Source organism: Podarcis cretensis, assembly GCF_951804945.1.
Source record: "Podarcis cretensis genome assembly, chromosome: 3".
In the NCBI taxonomy this organism is placed as follows: domain Eukaryota; kingdom Metazoa; phylum Chordata; class Lepidosauria; order Squamata; family Lacertidae; genus Podarcis; species Podarcis cretensis.
Window position 1 is genome coordinate 15285916 of NC_137172.1, and position 24661 is coordinate 15310576.

The 24661-nt window shown below is 43.3% G+C and overlaps 1 protein-coding gene and 1 long non-coding RNA gene across 36 annotated transcripts in view; one reads left to right on the forward strand and one right to left on the reverse strand.

Moving 5' to 3' along the window:
- Positions 1-24661, forward strand: part of NRXN1 (neurexin 1) — a 1023765-nt gene that overhangs the window by 945983 nt on the left and 53121 nt on the right. The window contains exon 1 of one of the 35 annotated variants that reach the window (XM_079968445.1): positions 10976-11183. The exons of 33 other annotated variants lie outside the window; for them this stretch is intronic. In XM_079968445.1, coding sequence (XP_079824571.1) covers positions 11151-11183 — 33 coding nt within the window. In that variant the 5' untranslated portion in view covers positions 10976-11150. Of the gene's footprint in view, positions 1-10975; positions 11184-24661 lie in introns of those variants that run through there. One more of the 35 variants, XM_079968444.1, reaches the window with a different exon arrangement.
- Positions 1-24661, reverse strand: part of LOC307211992 — a 964702-nt gene that overhangs the window by 617177 nt on the left and 322864 nt on the right. The window lies entirely within an intron of this gene.

Sequence of the window (24661 nt, forward strand, 5' to 3'; positions counted from 1 at the left end):
AGAAAAAAGAAAATGAGCACTCATGGGTAATCTAGTCAACTGTGAACAATCAGGACATGTTAACATTTTGAAAGTCTAAGAAATGTGATGCATCCAAGTCAATGAGACAAAAATTATGGAGCTGGATGTAACAACCTGTACAGTTGTCCCTGCATATTGCTGTTTGCTGAGTTAATTGAGCGCGTATGTAAGGATTAATTAGAAAATCAATCAATCATATGTACTTATCTGGTCCCCATCAGTTTGCGGTGTATTTATCTTCATAATCTCCATGTGATGAAAGATGGGCAATTATCCCCATTTAGGCTACACACACACACACACACAACCAGTTTCCACATTAATGATAACACTGTTAGTTAACTCTGGTCTGCTGGTGTGATTAACTACTGTCGAGAAGTGTTGTGGGTGTTCATAAGACCAAGCAGCACTGCAGTTATTATAATTTATGGAAAAGCTGTCTCTGTGGGCTCAGCCCTTCCATTGGGACTGGCTCAAAGACACAGTTATAGAATCACAGAACTGCACTGTTGAAAGGGCCCCTAAGTGTGATCTAGTCCAAACCTCTGCTTAAAAACCTCCAAGGAAGGAAAGTCCACAACCTCCCAAGGAAGTTCGTTCCACTGTTGAACAGGTCTTACTCTCAGAAAGTTCTTCCTGATATTTAGCCAGGAGTCTCCTTTCTTGTAAGTTGAAGCCATTGGTTCAGGTCCTCGCCTGTGGAGCAGCAGAATGCTCCATCATCTGTGTGACAGCCTTTCAGATTTTTGAAGATGGCTGTCATATCTCCTCTCAGTCTCTTCTTCTCCGGGCTAAACATACCCAACTCCCTCAATGGTTCCTCATAAGTCTTGTTTTCCAGACCCTTGATCATCTTGGTTGCCCTCCTCTGTGCACGTCCCAGCTTGTCAATATCCTTCTTAAACTGTGTCGCCCAGAATCAGGCACAGTATTCCAAGTGTGGTCTGACCAAGGCAGAATAGAGTAGTACTATTACTTTCCTTGGTCTGGACACTATACTTCTGTTTATGCAGTCTAGAATATCATTAGCTTCCTTTCCTTTCCTTTTCTACCACATCATACTGTTGACTCCTGTTAAGCTTCTGGTCTATTAAGACCCCTAGATCCTTTTCACATCTACTGCTAGTAATAATAATAATTTTATTATTTATACCCTGCCCATCTGGCTGGGTTTCCCCAGCCACTGTGGGCGGCTTCCAACAAAATATTAAAATACAATAATTCATCAAATATTAAAATCTTCCCTAACAGGGCACAGAGTGTGGTGTAGTGGTTAAGAGCAGTAGTCTTGTAATCTGGGGAACCGGGTTCGCGTCTCTGCTCCTCCACATGCAGCTTGGGCCAGTCACACTTCTTTGAAGTCTCTCAGCCCCACTCACCCCAGAGAGTGTTTGTTGTGGGGGAGGAAGGGAAAGGAGAATGTTAGCCGCTTTGATTTTTTTTTTTTAATAATATTTATTACTTTTCCAACAATTTAAACACTACAAAAAAGAAGAACAATACAATACAATACAAAAACACCACATAACACTAACACATTAAACTAACAAAACAAAACAAAAACAATTTAAAGCACATCAAATAATTTCAATATCTTATCTTTCATTCACTTATTTCCGCGACCTCCTCACACCTCCCTTTTTGTATTCCACTTCTGTTAATTGTTTCAGCAATTCCTTTCCATCTTCCTCTGTTTTCTATCCTATATTTATCTTAGCACATTCTAACCTTATTTTTTCCTTTAATACTCTATTAATCTATTTATACTTAATTCCTTATAACATTTCTACTAAAGCCATATAACTTCATTCCAACATTTTTCTAGCATTCATTAATTTTACAGTATTTCCGTAAATAAACTTTTTCCAGTCTTCTTCCACCGACTCTTCTCCCTGGTCTCGGATTCTGCCAGTCATTTCCGCCAGTTCCATATAGTCCATCAACTTCATCTGCCATTCTTCCTGGGTGGGTAGATCTTGTGTCTTCCAATACTTCGCAATGAGTATTCTTGCTGCTGTTGGAATGTTAGCCGCTTTGAGACTCCTGAAGGGGAGTGAAAGGCGGGATATCAAATCCAAACTCTTCTTCTTCTTCTTCTTCTGCCTTCAGATGTCTTCTAAAAGTCAGATAGTTGTTTGTTTCTTTGACATCTGATGGGAGGACGTTCCACAGGCGCCACCACCGAGAAGGCCCTCTGCCTGGTTCCCTGTAACTTGGCTTCTCGCAGTGAGGGAACCGCCAGAAGACCCTCGGCGTTGGACCTCAGGGAAGAACGATGGGGGTGGAACGCTCCTTCAGGTGTCTACTGTCTAGTGGCAACTATTGTATGGGAACTCCGTAGCGGTTTTCCTTGCATACAGGAGCACACATATGTGTGCGCACACACACTCACAAAGTGACACTCCAGTTAAGGGTGGTAGAGTAGGAAACTGGCAGATCAAACCCACAGGGCGGCAGACCCTGGGAAATTCTCTTAGGCAAGCCTTGTGGAACAGAATAGGAGAATAGACAATTAGCAGGAAAGGGACGCCATTTGGATTTTCTGCCTCAGGCATTGCAATGTCTTGGGGCAGCCTTGACTCACAGGCACACACTTCCATATACAGTTTGGGGAAGAATGTGAACTCCAGGAATAAGTATTGTTTTGATTTAACTGGATAGGCAAGGTCAAGACAGGAATTGTTTGGTAAAGGTGATAGCCGTAACTACAGGTGTTTCCGAGGGCCTGTAAGGGCAAAAGAGGGGTAGAATGTGGCAAGCCAAAGAGATGCACCTGCAAGCTCCTTACAGGAAGGAGGAGATGTGAAGAGGAAGTGTCACCAGTAGAGAGGGTAAATAAGCAAATCAGGAAAGGGAAGCATCAAAGAAAGCTCAGGATCAAGGAAGCGGAGGGTGATAAAATTGAGTGACACTGTGCGATGCAACTCGCAGCTTAAGAAGAACAAGGGCAGAGAAGAGGTACTTAAATTTTAATGAAATAATCAATACCAGTGTCAGGTTTCTACGGTGGACACAGCCTTCCAAGCCATTTCCTTACTATATTCCTCGATCTCAGGAAGAATTGGTTTCAATACCTTAAAAGGTGTCCAAATGCATAGCAGACAGATAGACAAGCAACTTTCCAAAACAGATAGCAGAATCATTACTATTATTGGGTTGCATCCCAGTGTTTGTTATCCTCAGAGCAGACCCATTGCAATGAATGGATGTGACTGACTTAGGTCCAGGTAATTTCAATGGGGCTACCTTGAGTAGAACTTTGTCAGGCACAGAACTTTTAATTCCAGCAAGGTGAGCAGTGATTGTTTCTTGTCCAAAGTAGTTACTTGGCTGGGCAGCTCTGGTAATAGCCACTTAAAACGGAATCCTCAGAGGAGTGTGAAATGAGCACTGTAGTTCCTGAATTTCAGGTGAGCCCTTCAGCTGAAAGCAACAATATATTGCAGAAATCCATCTCGGAGTTTTGCAAAAACAAGGGATATGGTGCAGGATCCCACTCAGCTTGTTTTTCTCTATTTCTTTCTTTAAATCATCTCAATAATTTCAGGAGGGAGTCACCCAGCAGCCTAGGTGGGCCCCTCTAATTACGTTTTCATAACTTCCGAATTCATCAGTAAATAATGTATTTCCTAGTGTGCGGAACTGCGGAGGCGACGCTATTGTTTTAATTATAGGTAGGCAACCTTTGCAAATGGAATCGGCACTGCTGAAAACGAGAAGGCCGTCACTGCGAAAAAGAGCCTGGCTAATTATACCAATGGGAAAGCATTCTCCTTTGTTTCAGGAAGAGTCTTGTAAAGTTATTATGCGGGTGCCTCCTCAACAGTTTGTGGCAACTTTGTCCCAAAATTTTTTTCGCTGCTGCAGACTTTTACTGAAGAGGAGGGAAAACATAAGCTGTGAGGGTTGAATGTGGCCCTCCAGTATGTTCTATCAGGCCCTTGGAAATCTCCATAGGCCACTCCCTCTCTCCACAGGCCACACCCCCTCACTGACTCCTCTATGCACTCCAAGCATTTTTGCCTGGAGAGATTTTGCCCTTCAACTCTGATAGCACCTCTTCCTTGTCTGATAGAGGAAAGGTGTGTGTGTGTGTGTGTGTGTGTGTGTGTGTGTAGAAACTAGCCTACTGTACTTAATATAAAGGCAACTTCTGCAATAAATACTCCACCAATTTTTGCCAATGGCTCCATCCTTTAATGGCATTTGGCTGTGGAAAAGGTGTGTCCCTTCAGACTTAGAAAGGTGTCCGAACTCTGTCTTCCTGAAATAGGTAAATGTAAAGGGACCCCTGACCCTTAGGGCCAGTCGTGACCAACTCTGGGGTTGCGGCGTTCATCTCGCTTTATTGGCTGAGGAGCCAGCGTACAGCTTCCGGGTCATGTGGCCAGCATGACTAAGCTGCTTCTGGCGAACAGAGCAGCGCACAGAAATGCCGTTTACCTTCCTGCCAGAGCGGTACCTATTTATCTACTTGCACTTTGATGTGCTTTCGAACTACTAGGTTGGCAGGAGCAGGGACCGAGCAACAGGAGCTCACCCCGTCGCAGGGATTCGAACCGCCGACATTCTGATCGGCAAGTCCTAGGCTCTGTGGTTTAACCCACAGCGCCACCTGTGTCCCTTCCTTAAATAGAGATCTCTAAATCGGAGCCTTTGGGCTGGGGACTTAAAGCAAGATGGTAAACTTTAGTCTAACAATACTCACATTTTAGATCAGAAGTCGCCAGCCTTTGTCGATCATTGGGTGGATTACTCCAGCCCCCTGCAATTCGGGAATCGCAGCTAAAGAATCCCGGACAGACAGCCATTCAACCTCTATTTTAAAACTTCCAAGGAAGAAGGGTCCACCAGCTTTTCACATGTCAAGCCAAGCTGTGCAGCTGGTTCTTCCTGCCTATGTGCAGAATCTGACATTTGTCCCTTTGAAAGTCATTTTGTTAGTTTGGGCCCAGTTCTCCAAGCTTTTAAGGTCATATTCTACCCCAGTTCTGTTTTCAGTGGCCTTGACTTACCCCTCGTGGTTTGGTGTCATCTGCAAATTTGATGAGCATCCCCTCAATTCCTTCATCCAAGTTGTTTATAAAGACATTGGACAACAACGGGCCCAGGACAAAACCATGTGGCACCCCACTTTTCACTTTTATCCAGGATGGTAAAGACCCATTAGTATGTACTCTCTGGGTTCAGCCAGCTACAATTCCACCTAACAGGAATATAATCTAGCCCACATTTTACCAGTTTATCATGGGGGGCGTTGTCAAAAGCCTTACCAAAGTCAATATACTCTGCATCCACAATATTCTCCTCCACCCACAACATTCTCCTCTGTGTAAAAATTCACCCTCCACAATGTACACAAGTGTAGGCACACAGTCTTCAGCTATTACTATGCACAGAATGAAGTGCTCCTCAGAAGCCAACAAATGAGCTTTATGAGCGCTATGAGCTGAAAAACTTCCCATTTAACAGAAGTGGCAAAATGGAAAAATACAATTCTTTAATCTGGTGGTGCTATTATTCTTGCACTCAGTGAATCATACATGTTTATTCTTGAGAGCCGCAATCTTTTTTTATATATTTTCAAAGTCGATGCAAACCAATTCATCAGAGACACACAGACGGTTATGTAAGGGATGAATTTGTGGAGCCCTTCACTCCCCAAAAGGAATTATTCAAAGAAAAATATATATTACCATGTCTTACTCACATGACCATATTTATTAATTTAGGAATGTATCCAAGAAAGTCACCCTGTCTGTACACAGCAGTCTACTTGTACAATGAATTTCCCTTCCTCTTATTCTCCCCCCACCCCCAATGTGCCCCCTAGGGATGCGGGTGCCGCTGTGGTCTAAACTACTGAGCCTCTTGGACTTGCCAATTGAAAGGTTGGAGGTTCGAATCCCTGCAACAGAGTGAGCTCCCGTTGCTCTGTCCCAGCTCCTGCCAATCTAGCAGTTCAAAAGCACACCAGTGCAAGTAGATAAATAGGTACCGCTCTGGCAGGAAGGTAAATGGCGTTTCCGTGCACTGCTCTGGTTTTGGTGTTCCGTTGTGCCAGAAGCGGCTTAGTCATGCTGGCCACATGACCCGGAAAAACTGTCTGTGGACAAACACTGGCTTCCTCAGCCTGTAAAGTGAGATGAGTGCCACAACCCCAGAGTCGTCTGTGACTGGACTTAACTGTCAGGGAACCTTTACCTTTTTTAATATGCCCCCTAAATCTGTTCTGGGGTTTTTTTTCCCCAACCCCTCTCCTCTCCGAGCAGATATTTTTGAGCAGAGCAGAGATGGAAGCCACATTCCATTGGGCAAGCAGAAGTCTGTGGCACACAGTACATCATCATCATCATCATCATCATTCTGTTTAGAGCTGCTGCTTATCTGACTGGGTTGCCTCAGGCACTCTGGGCTGCTCCCAACAGAATATTAAAAACACAATAAAATGTCAAACATCTGAAACTTCCCAAAACAGGGCTGCCTTCAGATGTCTTCTATAAGTCAGATAGTTGTTTATTTCCTTGACATCTGAAGGGAGGGCGTTCCACAGGGCGGGCGCCACTACTGAGAAGGCCCTCTGCCTGCTTCCCTGTAACCTCACTTTTCACAGAAGGCCCTTGGAGCTGAACCTCAGTGTCTGGGTTGAATGATGCTGGTGGAGACGCTCCTTCAGGTATACATGGCCAAAGCTGTTTAGGGCTTTAAAGGTCGGCACCAACACTTTGAATTGTGCTCTGAAATGCACTGGGAGCATTCTTTAAGATCAGTGTTATTGGATGGGACAGTTAATAATTAGTAGATGCAATTTCTAATCTATCACTTCTCAGGAGCTCAGGATCTGGCCCTTAGCCATGGCAGAAAGCCCATGTACTGTGCATAATAATAATAATTTTATTATTTATACCCTGCCCATCTGGCTGGGTTTCCCCAGCCATTCTGGGCGGCTCCCAGCAGAATATTAAAAACACGATAAAACATCAAACATTAAAAACTTCCCTAAACAGCGAATGGTTGGGTGCTTCATTGCCCAGGGTTGGACTAGATGACCCTGAGGGTCCCTTCCAACTCTAGGATTCTAGGATTCTGTGGTCAAGATGTTGTGTGTGTGTGTGTGTGGCTATATATATATATTGAGGCTCAAAAGAGAATGAAGCAAGTTAAAGGCATTACTAAATAAGAGATGAAGTATCTGACATTTTTACCCCAGAATGGAACCGACAGAGAGGATGGTGGGAATCGAGTTCAAAATGAGCTTGGGCTCTCTGAGCTTTTGTTAGAATAATTGCTAAGTTAATTTTGTCTTTCCTGTGCTGAAGATCACTTGTCTTCTTCCTTACTGTAGACATTCATTATCCTAAGTAGTTTTGAGTGATTCTCAAAAGGCCCTCAGGGAGCTGGAGAGGAGGACTTGATAACGTTAACCCTTGGAGCTGTCATGACTCATTGGTTCTTAGCAAAAAGAGAGAGAGAGAGAGAGAGAGAGAGAGAGAGAGAGAGAGAGAAACTTGCACAAAGTATAACGGCCTATCCCCTATTAGGTGTTGGGCCAAAGGCAACATGCTCACAGTTCTTCCACGGGTGCCTCTCAGTGTATAAATTGCTGGCCCTTATTTGTCATTAAAAAATTATAAAATTAAGAACATACTTTGCTAGAAAAATCTCCAGCGTTCAGTCCCCAGTCCCTGAAATCCTGGAGAGCTGGTGTCAGTCAGAGTTGACAATACTGAACTTAATGGATCAATGGTCTGATTTTGTTCAAGGCAGATTCCTGGGTTCGTAGTGTAGCCGTAGCAAACGTGTTCCAATATTATAGGGTCGTAGCTGAGGGGTAAAGTACCGGTATCTTCTGTGGATTCAGAAGATTCCACGTTCAATTCCTGGAAGTTTGAGGTAGGGCTGGGAATTCCTGCCATCCAGTGTAGACAGGCTGCCAGCTCCTGCCAGCCAGTGTAGACAGCATTGAGTCAGAGGCACCAATGGTCTGATTCAGTGTAAGACAAAATCCAGTGTTCCTGTGTGTTCCCAAAGGAGCCGAGGGTGGCAAACAACAAAACAGAAAGCCAGCACGATTAAAAATAAAATGAGGGAAAGCACTGGGAAATATTAATCTTGTCTAAAATCTCTGGAAAACAATGGCATAACCTCACATGTAATAATTGCCAGGAACAGTCTCTTTCGTCCATCAAGTGCCTGGGCAAACAGGAATATTTTTAAATTCCTCCTGAATGTTCATAATGAGGGAGGCAGATTGAGGAGGGAGAGAAACTTGATTCGTTTAGAGATGAATCTACCTAATTCACAATTCCCAAAATGATACACAAACTAAAACACAGTCGTACTTCAGAATTCACAATTGATTTGCAAGCAGTGTATCATTTGATGTCTCCCAGAGAATCTTGGGAATTGTAGTTTGTTATAGTTATTTTATTATTATCTATTCAATTTCTGTACTGCCCACCATCCAAGGATGATGGGGCAGTTTACAGTATAAACACAAAAATACACAACACAGTAACAAACAGAAACAGTTAAGAGTGCTGAACTGCAATTCCCAAAGTGGTTTAACAACCAATCTCTCTTCTCAGGGAATTCTGGGAACTGTAGCTCTCAGAGGGAAATAGAGATTTCCAAACGGCAATTAGCACCCTTAACAAACTTCAGTTCCCCATATTCTTTGGGCGGGGGAGCCATGAAAATGAAAGTGGTATAATATCACTCTAAATGTATGCTGCAAGTGTGACCTGTGCCTTATTTAAACATATGCTGTGAATGCTATTTCTGTGGTATTCTATGCATGATGGACCATTTGCACATGCAAATGATAAGAGAATGTTGCAATCACACGATGATAGACATACATGTGTGAATGAATTTCAGCTGAGTTCAGGTATGTGTGTTATGTGTGTGCTTATAGCCTCTCCCCAATGTACAGTTTTTGGCTATTGGTTATTGAAGGTGGTGTTGTTAGTTTGTTTTTGTTCCTTCCACACCTTCCTTGCATCTGTAGTTAGAAATTAGGTATCTGGGGTATGTAAACCGCCATTCCTCCAGTTGCCTGCAATGACTAAGAATGATCTCCAAGTAAAGGTGTCTGTGTCTTTTATGGATTTCGATGAAAGGCTCTCATGTTTTTTTGTACATGCATGCTTTGCTAATGGTCACACTGCATCATGGGTTTTGTATTCTTTGGGTTATTTAAACAGATAGGTTGTGCACATGTTCGGCTTGTAACTGTGGAAATGCCTTGCTGTGAAAGATTGAAGTATGATTTTGCCATCAGGCTACAGTTGGTTTGGAGCGAAAGGGTTAACATGTCACAAAATTACAACTTGATGTAAAGGTGAAAATATTGAGAGAACCCCAGGGGCTTGGCGCAGCCTGGTTGAAACATAACAGGAACGCCAATATTTTTGACATGGCATAATGTGTGTTAATGGGATTTGCAAGCAGATCTATTGGAAATGTATTGGATTTTCATATGGGCAGCAGGATATCCAGATTAGGACATAAAAGTGGATTATTATTATTATTATTAACCAGCTCAAATTCTTTTGTGGGTTTTGTTTGATTGCTTGTGTCTTGTTTGTGTGCATCTCGGAGGCATTTTGGGGTTCTTGTTTTTCTGTCGCTTCTTCTTTTTCGTCTTTAACTTGATCAAAGCTGATCCTGTAACATAATTTACCTTGAAGAACCATGCAATATATCTGCTTATTGCTGACTGATGAGTGATAGCAGATGTGCTTTGGGGAAAAAAGGTTTCCCATATGGCACCCCAGATGTTTCCTTACTCCTTTGTGGATGAATTATTGTAACTTTCGCAGTGAGGGCAGTGTTAACAGTAAATAATTATATCTTTCAAATGCCAAAAGGAACAGCTCGTTCTGCTGAGGCAGCCAATAGTGAATGTGGCAGGATCTGTTAAATGAACCCCCAGATCTCTTGGTTTGTTGAGTCCTCCTGCATGCACTCCATTTCATGCAAAAGCTTTATTAATCTGGTAATAGCCAACTGGTTATACTCAGAGTAGACCCATTCACTTCAGTGGATTTACTCTGAGTAGGGCTAATGTATGCCACCCGTTGTTTATCTGATGAGCTGATTCCCTAAATTTATCCAGGACTCTGAAGCTGAATAGATCATTCCCTTCTGTCTTGTCTGCTGACCTACTTATGCGCAAGAAGCGCTGAAGGAATCGCCAGAGCTTCTCCCCCTTTTGTTACCTTAGAGAAGCAAACGCCTGCCTCTCACAGATGGGTTTGCCTCTCTTAAAAAACGTGCCGCTCTCAGTGGCACCGTGGCATCTCCATAACACATCTCTCAATATCGCCTAATTGTCATCATGGAATCATCGTGCAGAAAACATTCATTATAAAACATAACACAGGCAAAATGCCATTCATTAGCCGGGGCATAAAAATGATAATTACAGTCAGAAGGTTGTGTGTGTGTGTGTGTGTGTGTGTGTGTGTGTGTGTTTTCTGAGGCAGCCCTGGATTGAGGGCTGCGTGCTAATTGCACTGTTTAAGCTTGCAAATTAATGGGAAGCAAAAACACAGTAATCAGCCAAAGGGAAATAGATCAAAATAGTTTAAGTAGGATTTACGGCGGTGGGGTTCATTTCTTTCCTCCATCTCTCCCAACGTGTCTTCTTCTTAGTCTCTGGCTTAATTACATTCAGTTGGAGTTGCAGAAAACCTGAAACTGAGTGGAGGTGATTGTATAATATACGAGCACGTAATGTATTCCTCGCATCTGCAAGCCGGAGAGGCGGGTAGGAGGGGAAACAGGCTGCCTTTAGAGTGGTACCCAATGGTGAGGCACAGCACTCCTCATCCGCAGGAGAAACTGCAGCATCCTCTCTTGCAGCAGAAGTCCAGCCATTGGCTTCCCTGCGCCCATGTGACCAGCAGAGCTCTGTTTCTACCCCCCCACCCTCTCGTCTTCCATCTGTGTGCGGAGCACTGATAGGCCGGGCTGATGCGCAGGCAATTTATCATCTCGATCTCCCACTGAGTCAGGAAGCTCTCCTGTCACCAGTATTGATTTCAGAGGATGGACTAAATTTCCTAGGATTTCCATTAAGAATTAAGAAAAAAGCTATAAGCACGCAGGGTAGCCAGGCAGACATGGATATGAGATGGCACTGTGAATCCTCTCAGGTAGCTTCTTCTCTCACGCCGATGCAGACCAGAGGCTAAGCACTGCAGCATGCAGGGTTTAAGAGACTTAGTCGAAAAAACAAAAAAAATATGATTATGATGATAATAAAGGAGGAGGAGGAGGGGGGCAAGCATTTGCACCAATTACTTTTTCTTCTTTTTTCTTTTTACAAAAAAAAATATGTTTTTATTTAAATTAGAAATTGTCTTCTTGGAGATTGCATGCCGTTAAGATACGGAGCTCAAATTTCTGCATGCGATCTGGCTTTTTAAATTTCAGGATCTTCTTTTACGCTCAAGAAACTAGCACTTTAAACCCTGGTGCATTCTGTTCTCTTTAACTGCTGCTTTTCTAAGCCACAGCTTGTGTGTGTGTTTGTGTTCACGTGTGTGTGTGTGTGTCTTAATTTTTGCTTGTTTGGAAAGGAGGAAGCGAGGAAGCCAACGCGAGCATGAAGAACAGATGCTTTCAATAATTGCTAGGTGGCTTTGTTTTTAATGACCTAGTAATTATTTTGGCTAAAAAAAAACAGATGCTTAAACCCTGAGTATGCATGCTTTGGGGCACAATTTTGCATGTGTGTGTGTGTGTTTGCTTCCGTTTCTTTACCACTGTTAGCAGAGCACGGATGTCTCTGAATCTGTGTGCATGCCTTGTTTTTCTGCGTACGGAAGAATGACCGTGTTTGACTATTTAATATTTCATGGAACATAATGCAAAAGAGCAGTATTTCTTTTTTTAAAAAAACAAAAAAACTAATGCTGATATATAAATATATATATATTAAAGTTTAGTGGGATTTGCATGTTCATAACAACAAATGTGTTTTTTCCCCTGTATTTGAGTGGAGGGGGTGACTAACTCTCTGTTTGTTTCTAACATGGAAATGTCAGTAACAAATCTCCAAGGCATCTAATTTAAAGTCTTTCCATTTTTTTCAGGATTATTCATTTCTATGATTTTAGTGTGTGTGTGTGTGTGTGTGTGTGAAATACAGGCATCAGTTGTGTGCATAAATCGTATTTGTGTGTGAACGTACGTGTGTGTGTGTGGATCCCCTGTAGAAATAGAGACACCCCTTCACAGTCCTTATTCACAACAACAAGAGTGAAAGGGTCTTCACACTATCTACATCTTGTGTGTTACCACAGGAGTGATGGGAGTCCCATTAGCCAAGGAGACAGGCATACAACAGGGTGTAAGACAATAGATTTATTGGGAGGGAAGGGGAGCGGAACAAAGGCTTAACATAAAGAGAGTAATTGGCAGGTTTTCTTTTTAAATCTCTTGTTATTAGAGTTCAGGGCAGAGGGATTTATAATTACCCTAACCCCCCCCCCCAAAAAAAAAAACAACAACACCAGAATAACAATACACTCCATTAGCAAGTATTATTCTGTATTTGCCCATATTCATTTATCAGCAGTTGTTAATCTGCCAGCATGCTGGCAGATTTGTGTTGTTTGATTTTTATTCGTTTGTTTTGATTTCTTTCTATTTTTCTGGGTCGGAGGGAGAGTTTACTTTAGATATCAAAGTTTGTGCAAAGTGTTTTTTTTTTTCTTTCTGGAATTGCTCTGTTCATCTTTGTGACTTGAGCAGTCAGAAAGCAGAGGTGTTTCCTGTCTCGGATGAGTTAATTGTGAGGTTGTGTTTTCCAAGGGCAGTCATGATGGGGTCGGGGGTTTTTGGAGGACAGGGCATGGTGTGCTGTGGAAACTGCGAAACATTATCAACATTTCTGTTATTACTGTTGCTGTTGTATTATATAGGGTCTGTTAACAAATCTGATTCAAGGGGTGGGTTCTAGTGATTATCAGCAGAGATAAATGCTAGACGAGGTTGAATGAAATAGCTCTCACCTTGGAAAACCTCAGCCTTTGCTGGGTTTCAGCCTGAGAGGGCTACACCATGAATTTTAACATTCGCAGCTCAGTCTTCCCAACAGCTGTTCACACTCATCTCTTGGGGACCACAGATAATTTGGCATGGCTAACAGCCTTTGCCAGAAGAGGCTAAGGGGTTGAGGTTCCATGGAAATCGGATTGCCTTCCTTCCCCGCAATCCTTGCTGGTTTAACATGCAGTTAATTGGCAGGGCACCCTGAAGAACGGTACAAAATTCTCCCCGCATTTGCAAGCGCGATGGCAGCTGAAGACACCCAGATGGCTTCCAGTTCAGCTTGTACACTCTCTTGATTGTTGACTCCCAAGGTGGGTGGGAGCTTTTGTGAGTTCTCTGGGCCTGTTTTTGTACAGGTCACCAAAATCAAGTGGCAACACTTTTTGTGCAGGGGAAGTGACATGTTTAAGGGCCCCCTGGGCAGGATACCCCCTGGAGAGCAGGGACTGCACCACTCTGATCCCTTCTCCTCCCCCCTCCACTCAACCTATTTTAAATTTTTATATATTTACATCTGGGGCGGCATACACTGCTAAGATACTGCAGAGGTTGTTCTCTCAGATGTGTCAGAAGCTTTTAAGCATACTCCCAGACAGTGGGCCAGTTTTATTGATTGCCAGTCCATTCCACTCAGAAGTAATCCCCCCTTGAATTCAGGGTGGCTTACTCTCAAGAAAGTGGGCACAGGACAGCTCTCAACAAATCTGGCCTTCACACATTACGCAGCGCCAAATCTAGGTTTGCTGCCAGGCTGTGAACAGAGAACTGTAGCCGATCAGTGATCCAGCAACACTCTGTGGGATGCTCTCCTCAGAGATGCCCGCTGGGCCCTTGCCTCGTATATTAGTTAAGATGCTTGGCAAGGAATTATGTTTTCTCAATAAAGCCTTCTGTTGGCATGGTGCTGTTCTTTGCGACTTCGATATTTAACAGTGGTGCATCTGTTCTTCAACCGTCAGTGTCTTTTAATTCAATTGTCTTTGCTGCTTTTCATTTTGTTTATTATTATTATTATTATTATTATTATTATTATTATTATTAAAAAAGGTTTCATGCTTTTATTGGCTTTGTGCCATAGGTCTCTTTGGGTTTGTTTTGATAAAGAAAAGTGGGCTTTGAGTTATTTAGATAACTAAATGGAGATTCAGCTGGCACCTTTATTGTACACCTTTAGGCGTCAGGCAGAAATGTTCCTGTTCCACCAGGCCTTTGGCTGATTAACAACTGAAACCTTTAAAATGTGTTTGTGGGAGGGGTAGGGGGGGAGTTACTGCTTTGTTTTTGTTTTTAATATGTATGTTTTGATTTTATCTTGCATTTTTATGTTGTGAACCGCCCTGAGATCTACGGATAAAGTGTGGTATACAAATTTAATAAATAATAATAATAATAATAATAATAATAATAATAATAATAATAATAAAAAAATGGATGCCACCTGTACTCTTTTTTGTTCTTAGGTGTATGCTTGAGTGCTCAGTTACAATTTAAAAGATGTGAGGTAGCTCATCTCCAGATGAGTGAGAGTCAAAGAATGCCTTATTTTAATGAGGGATCACATTTAAGGTATCTATTTGCTCCAAGTAGCAATTGGGGAGGATCAGGATTGGGGCCACAGCTACTGGGTTCAACCCTCCACTGCCAACACTGTTCCACAGAAGCAGTCATGATCTACTTTGTTGTTGTTGTTTAGTCGTCTTAGTCGTGTTCGACTCTCCGTGGCCCCATGAACCAGAGCAGGCCTTGGAAACTCTCACTTTCTTCTCAAAGCTTCTACTTTTTTTATGTCCATGGAGTTTTCTTGGCAAAATACTGGAGTGGTTTGCCAGTTCCTTCTCCAGGTGGATCACATTTAGTCTAAACTCTCGACTATGACCTGTCCATCTTGGGTGGCCCTGCACAGCATAGCTCATGGCTTCTCGGAGTTAGTTGAGCCCCTTTGCCACGACAAGGCAGTGATTCATGAAGGAGCATGATCTACCACCCCCCAAAAAATGCTTCCCTCCTGGAGCAAATAGCTGCTTCCAGAGAGATGATTGTCATCAGGACCACAGTGAAGAGGGATGAATGCCCCACACCCACATTCCTGATCCAGATCCTGCCCCTCCCTTGACTTGTATTTTTATTTTTTTATTGTTTTGAAGGGAAGGCAAGAAACAGGCATGCTAAAATGTGACTGCATTGTAATGTGTAGTTTAGCTCTGAGATATTCATAGCCCATATTTGTCCCTTATTGGTCCATTGCATGAGATCAAAGGGAGTGATGCCATCTGCTGTGGGACTGCATTGTACAAGTGTGAAATTTGGTGCTGGGATGTGATGTCCAACATCCTAAGTTTACAAGTTTCTAGTCCTTTTGACCTCAAAGGGTGTGGCCAGTCTCAGAAGCCAGGGGTAGGGGCTGAACAGCGATTGCTTATACTTCCCTCTCATTACTGTACAATATGGAATTTTATAGATGTTTTACATGTGAGCGTGCCTTGATTTCATCCCATTATACTGATAATAAAATAATAGATTTCCAGGCACATTGTGGTGTGCTTTGAAATAAGATTATGGGCCTCTGTTGTATTGACTTTGCTGCTATTCCTCTGCTTTTTAATTTCCCAGACAAATGAGTAAGGATTGTGTCTTTTCTTGGATCATGGTCTACTATTTTCTAAGTACCTGGTTTGTTTCATGTGGTTGATGTGTAGAGTACATAGGGTCTTGGTAGATCTGGTCTCTTCCAAGGCTCCATTTGTTTCCAGAGTATTATCAAACTCTTTTTGTTCCTGAGGATCTGTTGCAGCCATGGTAGATATACTCCTTTCTTTTGCCTCTTTCTGAAGCTGATGCAGAGTTTGTGCAAAGTTCTCAATTTTCTGGAATAGTACAACTCTAAACGACTTCTTAAATTTTAGGGCAGTGAGGATTTCTATAAATTTTTGGTAAAGGTAAAGGGACCCCTGACCATTAGGTCCAGTTGTGGACGACTCTGGAGTTGCGGCGCTCATCCCGCTTTATTGGCCGAGGGAGCCAGCATACAGCTTCTAGGTCATGTGGCCAGCATGACTAAGCCACTTCTGGCAAACCAGAGCAATGCGCGGAAACGCCATTTACCTTCCCGCCAGAGCAGTACCTATTTATCTACTTGCACTTTGACGTGCTTTCTAACTGCTAGGTTGGCAGGAGCAGGGACCGAGCAATGGGAGCTCACCCCATTGCGGGGATTCGAACCGCCGACCTTCTGATCGGCAAGCCCTAGGCTCTGTGGTTTAACCCACAGCACCACCCGCGTACCCAATTGTTGGTAAACTCAACCAAATTTCCCTTTCCCCACCCACCTACCTGCCATGGTCTCCCATTGGCCTGATTCATGTCCTTTAAAAAAGCTGTTGGAGTGGTTGTAGCAGAAAATAACTTATCAGTGGCTTATTTGTGCCTCTCCCATAATGAGTGTAGCTTGAGTTACCGAGTGGATTGGCCTTTTTATAAGGAAATCTCCATGCCTCCCCCACTACCTTCTTAGGTATTGGTGTTGTTGCTGCTGTTGAATCCTTCCATATGACTGATACATTGGTTAAGCCATTTCATTTCAATGCATTTTCCATGGAAAAACTCAGTTCCATGGACCCCGTTTCGGGCGGCAACATGTTGCTCATGCAGCACATGAGATATGCATTGCCTATGTGTGATCAAGCATTCTGCTTTTCCAAGGTGTCCAGTCACACAGACTAAATCTGTGCACATCCAGGAACCAGAATCAGGATGGCACAGCCTTTCTGTGATTTCTGAACGGGGAAAAGTACACCGTTTTCTGCTGCCACACACACACACACACACACACACAAGGAGCCAGGACTGGCGCAGCCATTGGGTGAGGTGAAGCCACCACCTCAGGTGAAGGAAGCCCTTGAGATGGTGTCCCCATGGGTGCTGCCTCTGCTGCCAGCATAGAAGCAGTGCCAACATTGGGCGAGATCTCGCTGATTTTTGGCAAGATCTCAGCAAAAGCCAAGTGAGACCTTGCAGAGCGTTTGAGATCTTGCCGGAAATTGGTACGGTCTCACCCACAATTGAGGCCAGTTCCACTTCTCCACTAGCATTGAGTTGGTAGGGTTGGCAGAGGTAGCAGAATGGTAAGGTAAAGGGACCCCTGACCAATAGGTCCAGTCATGGACGACTCTGGGGTTGCGGCGCTCATCTCGCTTTATTAGCCGAGGGAGCAGGCGTACAACTTCCGGGTCATGTGGCCAGCATGACTAAGTCGCTTCTGGCGAACCAGAGCAGCGCACGGAAACAGCGTTTACCTTCCCGCTGGTGCGGTACCTATTTATCTCTTTGCCCTTTGACGTGCTTTCAACCTGCCAGGTGGGCAGGAGCAGGGACCTAGCAACGGGAGCTCGCCCCGTCATGGGGATTCGAACCACCGACCTTCCGATTGGCAAGTCCTAGGCTCTGTGGTTTAACCCACAGTTCCACCCACGTCCCAAGCCAGCAGAATGGTAGGGCAGCACATTTCACTTCAAGCAGTGAAACGGGGCATGCTGCCTTTGCAAGGAGCTCAGGTAAATCTGATGTATTGTATGAGAAGGAGTGCTAATTCACAGCTGTTGACCTGAATCTTAACCCAATTCACCAGGTCTTAATGGTCAAGTGGATCAGGTTGAAGTTACACTAAGTAGCTATTATTATTTTCTGACATGAAGCTCCTTCTTCTGAATGCTCCAGCATATGGCTACATCGTTGTTCTGCATTTCCTGGCTCAGCCCACATTTTTTAAAAAGAGACTGTGCTTTTAAACTATTTTCATATTGGTTGTCTCTTTTTCTGAAGTGCCGTGTATGTCTAGGCCAAGAATTGCCTTTCAAAGGAAACCAAACAGTAAATCAAATACAACCAATTTGGTTAGGATGCATCCTGTAAAGAACCACCTTTAGCTGTCTTCTTTTAATGGGTCTGCAAAATCTTATAATGATCCATTGGGATTTGGATCTGAAATGTACTATTGACATAGTCCTACCAAGGGATAATTTTTTTAAAAAATAAACCGTTTAAAATCCATCTGCACTTCTTATAAGTGCTTGTATTAATATATATATTTAAAAATCTTAAAACCTGCTGACCAGTTCATTGGGGGCACCGCCTTAATCAATCAAAATGTTTTAGATTGATTATTCTGACATTAATCAAATAGTCGCTGAACCACGTACTAAATCTTCTCTCTCTAAGCTTCAAGTAGTGCATATGGATGTACATACTGTAAAAGCAGGCTCCATGGAAAGAAAAGAAAATGGAGCATTGCCTGCATGCGTGAGTTAAAACAGGTCAGAAACGCATATGCTTATTGTTATAATCACACTTTTTCCATACCTGTTTTAGCACATAGATAATATTCCAATCCCATTATTTTCAGTGGGGTTCATGTGCACCCAGCTAAGAAAGCAAATAGCTTTTTTTTTCAGTGAGAGAGAGAAAATTGTTCTTGAAGAAAGGCCATTTTTAATTAAAATTGCCCCCCAACCAGTGTCCATTTCAGAAAAGAAATAGGTGTTTGCAGTTAACTAAGATATTTGGTAGGCAGGGAATGACCTGAACAAGATTGGATTGTTTCAGGGTGAGCACACTTGGTGTGCATGAGAATTTCCAGCTTGCTGATTCCACCTGTTGGAAGGTCAGCTTCCTACTCTCCCAAGCACTTTGGAATCTAATCCCCTTTCTGCTGGTTGAAAAGAGCTACCAAGTATTTTGCTTTTCCTCAACCTGCAGGGTGGTCATGTGTCCTACTTTACAGAGGACTGTCATCCATTTGAAGGGAGGATAAAGCTATCTCTGGCAGCTGTAGCTCCAGTGATCCTCCTAATTCCAGTGTGAAAAGCAGTACAGTGGTACCTCGGGTTAAGTACTTAATTCGTTCCGGAGGTCCGTTCTTAACCTGAAACTGATCTTAACCTGAAGCACCACTTTAGCTAATGGGGCCTCCTGCTGCTGCCGCGTCGCCGGAGCACGATTTCTGTTCTCATCCTGAAGCAAAGTTCTTAACCCGGGGTACTATTTCTGGGTTAGCAGAGTCTGTAACCTGAAGCTTTTGTAACCTGAAGCATATGTTACCCGAGGTACCATTGTATGGGAATTGTAAGTGGAAAGAGTGCTTCTGCTCTCAGGTCCTGCTTCTTAGTTCCTCATAGGTATCTGGTTGGCCATTCTGAGAATGCCGGCTTAGATGGGCCTTTGGTTTGATCCAGAAAGGTTCTTCTTAGGTTCTTCATGGAGTCGTCTGTTTGAAGGCCTGCCCTGTCCAAGCCCAGTTTAAAGATTTGTTGTTGTTGTTGTTTAGGCATTTAGTCATGTCCGACTCTTCGTGACCCCATGGACCAGAGCACGCCAGGCACTCCTGTCTTCCACCGCCTCCCGCAGTTTGGTCAGGCTCATGTTTGTAGCTTCAAGAACACTGTCCAACCATCTCGTCCTCTGTTGTCCCCTTCTCCTTGTGCCCTCAATCTTTCCCAACATCAGGGTCTTTTCCAGGGAGTCTTCTCTTCTCATGAGGTGGCCAAAGTATTGGAGCCTCAACTTCACGTTTAAAGATAAAGACCCCTCAAAAGGGAGAGCAGCAAGGAGCCTTGATGTTGCCCATCAACAGTTAGGCTCTGAACAGAGCAGGCACACCAGGTGCAAGGCTGAGATATATCCTCTTTCTGCTACAGTCATTGTTTCTGAAGTGTTAGCGTATGCAACATTTCATGCAGATCTGTGTCCTTTGGTGACGTTGCCTCCTTTCTGACAGTGCATAATTGGCTACTCTATATCCCCAACCCAACCCTTTCAGTTGTGTCCAAACTTTTTTCAAAGAGGGTCAGATTTGATGAAATGAAAGGCTGTGAGGGCTGACCAAAGAGCCCACCAAAATTGTTGAACTTTTTTTAGGATTGAAGTTCTTGAGGTTTTTTTAGGATTTTACCCCAGGAAATAAACTGCCTTAGGGACCGGCAGGTCAAATTAGGCCCCCGAAACGGACTTTGGACATGCCTGTCTTATGTAGCTTTGTGCAGAGAAAGGAGCTTGGCAAGCCTGGATTTAGAGAGAGGCTGGCTGAAATTCCTTACCTGCATAGGAAACTACCTAATGCCAAGTCAGACCATTGGTCCATCTAGTTCAGTATTGTCTACACTGATACACACTTGCTCTCAGAAAGGGTTCCTTCCCAGTCTGGTGCTAGTAGCTCAGTGGTAGAGCATCTGCTTTGCATTAAGAAGGTCCCAAGTTCAATCCCTGGCATTTCCAGGTAGAGTTGCAAATGTCCCAGGTCTGTAAGCAAGGAGAACCCCTACTTGGAGATACAGTGGTACCTTGGTTTACAAACTTAATCCGTTCCAGAAGTCCATTCTTAAATCAAAGCGTTCTTAAACCAAGGTGTGCTTTCCCATAGCAGCAGGGGACTCAATTTACAAATGGAACACACTCAACAGGAAGTGGAACATGTTCTGCTTACAAGGCAAAGTTCACAAACCGAAACACCTACTTCCGGGTTTGCAGCGTTCTATTTCGAAGTTGTTCATAAACTAAGCTGTTCTTAAACCAAGGTACCACTGTACTGGAGATTGGACCTTCTGCCTGCAGTGCATGGAGCCAAGCATGAACCAAGGCTAAGATTGGGTAAATACCGTATTTTTCCATGTATAAGACTAGTTTTTTTAACCAGAAAATTAGGTTTGAAATTGGGGCTCGTCTTATACACGGGTAGTGTTGAGGGGTGTTTTCTTAATTTGGAGTCCCCCCAAATAGGGGGAGTCTTATACATGGAAAAATATGGTATATCAATTTCTTTCTCATTTTCTCCAACCTTTCTCCAACCATATTAGTTCACAATTTTAAAAAAAGGTCACCCTGAGATTTCCCCCCAAATTTTCATGCACCTTTTTTGTATACAATTCAGCCCAATATATGCATATTATTGTAATGTAATAGAGTTTTTTGTGTTTTATTTTCACTACTACATACATTTTTATGGACACTTTCCTCTAATATAGGCATTTTTGCTTATTTTTGGAGAACTGCATCACAAAATTTGGTGAAGTGCACATTTGCAAGGATGGCTATTTCCAAGGATAGCGGTTTCTGGAAGTGCAAGTTAAGTATTTTCACACTGAAATGTACGGAACTGAATTATCCTCCAACCCTAGCCAAGGCTGCCCTTCATTAGGACCTCTGACCTACCATTGACTCCCATACCGTCCTCAGACTGCTCTGCCTATATCAACTCATGCCTGTTCCCCCTCCCATCACACGATTCAAGTCCTGAATAGCAACATGGGTAGCAGCTTGCTCTTCCAAGTCGAACATACAGTTTCTAATTGAACAGAAGATGTCCATCTGCCCTGAACCACCTGGGGCACTCAGTCGCAACTGCGTCTGTTGAGCTCTTAAATGCTAGTCCTGATATATTTGTGTGCATTTCTGTGCCTACTGATGCAGTCACTGGGCTCCAAGAATAACTTAATGCGTAGCACAAGGTCAGAATTTTGCCTTTAGGATCTCTCTCTATCTCTCCGTGTTGTCTGAGCATCATTGGCATCTAAGGGGTAGTTATTTCAGAGTCGTTCTGCTGATATAAGAAGGGGCCTTGCTGTGTGTTCAATTTCCATCCATAAATAACAATGTGGCCAACTCCTTGTCTTGTTTTTTCATCCCTTCCTGAGCTGGAAGGCAAAGTTCTGAAATATGGGGCCTCCTGTACTTTGGGGAGGAGGGTGGCTCCCAGTGCAATTTAGGAGAAGAATCTGAAGTTGCATAAAGAGAGGAGGCTCCCATCTTCAGAACTTTGATCTCCAAGTACTGGAGGGCTGGAAGAAGAGGATAGCCTTGTGTAGAGGGGTGTTGGGATTAGCAAAATGTCTCCACTTTCCTCGCATCAAGCTCTGGGGCCAGGATGGCCTCTGTTCAAATTTGGGTTGCTTGAGGAATCCAATCTGTGTACATTTCGAAAGGAAAATGACCTGACCAGTGGCTAATGGGCAGATCCAAATGGGGTCACCCATTAAATTGGATTTGCCACCTCTTCAGTTATTGCCACGCAGTTCTTGGCTCACACAATGCATCAGAATGCATTTGACGTGCGCATTTGGAGAGAAAACGAGCACAGAAATGCATATGTCGTGAGAAAATGTTGGACACAAAATTTGTGTGGAATTCGTTTCTCTTTTTAATTGTAGACAAATGCAGAAACAGGAAGTAACAGGTTTGTGAGTGAACATGTGCAAAAGTAAGACTGATTCATTCATTCATAGTACAAATCTTTACTCAGCCACAAAGTTAATCAAGGGTAGGGACACGGGTTTTATTTTTAAGAAGAACTGAAGGTGGTAGGAAAGGGGGATTGTGTATTTAGTTGAGAATTTAGCTCCCTCTTCTTTTATAATATCCACTTCTGAGTCTCTTAAAGTGATATACACTGCAAATGTGTTGCCTGTAGATTTATTGAGAGGCATGTGATTTTTGTAGTTGCGTATCAATGACTGAGCATGACCCGTTTAGGCAAGGCAATGAACCTGTGGCCCTCCTAAAGTTGCTGGGCTACAGATCCCATCATCCCTTACTACTGTCCATGATGGGTAGGGATGATGAGCATTATAGTCCAACAACAGCATCTACAAAACCCACAAGTACCTCACTCCTGCTGTACAGGTTGTGCTCAGATATAGATGCCCAGCTACAAAATTTGCACACCTCTCACCAAGACAACACACATGTATGATGCAGTGCATGTCAATTTCAGATACTGAGAAGTGGGTGTGACCTGAAAGAGGGTCAACCCTTGATTCTCCTTTATTCGTATGCCTTTTATCCCAGGAAAAGAGATTTTCATTCTCATTTATTTTGAGCGGAAACAGTGATTTCATTGGGGGAAATAATTTTAGAGCATAATAAGAGCATAGGACTTGCCGATCAGAAGGTCGGCAGTTCGAATCCCCACGACGGGGTGAGCTCCCATTTCTCGGTCCCTGCTCCTGCCCACCTAGCAGTTCGAAAGCATGTCAAAGTGCAAGTAGATAAATAGGTACTGCTCCGGGGAGAAGGTAAACGGCATTTCCGTGTGCTGCGCTGGTTCGCCAGAAGCGGCTTACTCATGCTGGCCACATGACCTGGAAGCTGTACATCGGTTCCCTCAGCCAATAAAGCAAGATGAGCACCGCAACCCCAGAGTCGGCCACAACTGGACCTCATGGTCAAGGATCCCTTTACCTTCTAAGGTCTTGCTGGATCAGACCAAAGCCCTGTCTGCAACATTCTGTTTCTCAGAGTGGCTAGCCAGATGTCTGTGGGAAGACCACAAACAGGGCATGAAACAGCAACTCTCTACTGTTGGTAGTTCCATAGCAACTGGTGTTCGAGACCCTGTCCCAGCTGGAAGGTTACAGGCTCTGCCAAACAGTTCCCTTCCAGTGTGCTTTCAAACAGTGCCCACACTGGCCTATACTGGCAAAATGATTCCAGTGGAAATGGCAGACAAACACATTCCAAAGCTTGTGGGATTTTCTTAGAGAAGATGTTCCCACACAATTTCCAAATTACAGCAGAGCGGAGTTGGTCAGAAGAAATAAAATGAATGATGCTTGGTAGCCATCTAACAGAGTCCAGAATTGGCTGACAATTCAGAGTAAAGTTTTGTTGACATTCTAGTTCAAAGCCAGGAAAGCTAAAATAACATGCCTCTTTAAAAAGGGTGAACAAAGGTGTGATCCTGCTATTTAAGTCCATCATTTCGCCTCTCAAGGGCAGTTAAATAAATTTTAGAAAAGGAAGGGATTTGGGTGGGGCAGTCATTTGCTCAGTTTTCCAAATGGGCTGTGAGATTATTTTGCTAAGTGTGGACACGAAATGATAGACAGTGTCAGACCCTTTCTTACAAAAGATACTCTTTTATTTGTGTGGTCATACACTCTGTCACTTGAGAAATGGAAACCGGGAGGTAACCAAAGCATTTCAGGTTTTCTCTCTGGAACAAAACAAAGCAAAATTCCCATCCAGTATATTTGAATGACTTTATGTCCTTGTAAGATGATTCCATCTTACAAAGCCACAAATATGGGCTGTTCCACCCCGAAGACTCTTCCTACACTCCTTGGTGATTCATGAGGCATAAATGCTTTGACTTGTGTTACCATCTGTGTAGATCCCTTTCATACTCCCCTCCCCAAAAAAATTAACTGAGCCAAGCCATAAAAGGTTGAAACAAAATAAAAAAATTCCTTCCAGTAGCACCTTAAAGACCAACTAAGTTGCATAGTCAAAACAAAATAAAAAAATTCCTTCTGGTAGCACCTTAGTTGGTCTTTAACTGGAAGGAATTTTTTTATTTTGTTTTGACTATGGCAGACCAACACGGCTACCTATCTGTAACCATAAAAGGTTGATCTACTTGGTGTGCGAATGTGCTTCTGCCTCTCTTATCTGTTGATTCCACCCTCCATTTGTTGAGTTACTCTGCCCATAGTTTGATATGATATCCAAACTGGGAGAGGTGTGGTCAATGCTAGCCTCCAAACTATGGTTTAAAACCATAGTTTAAAGTTGAGTTGCAAACCACAGTTTA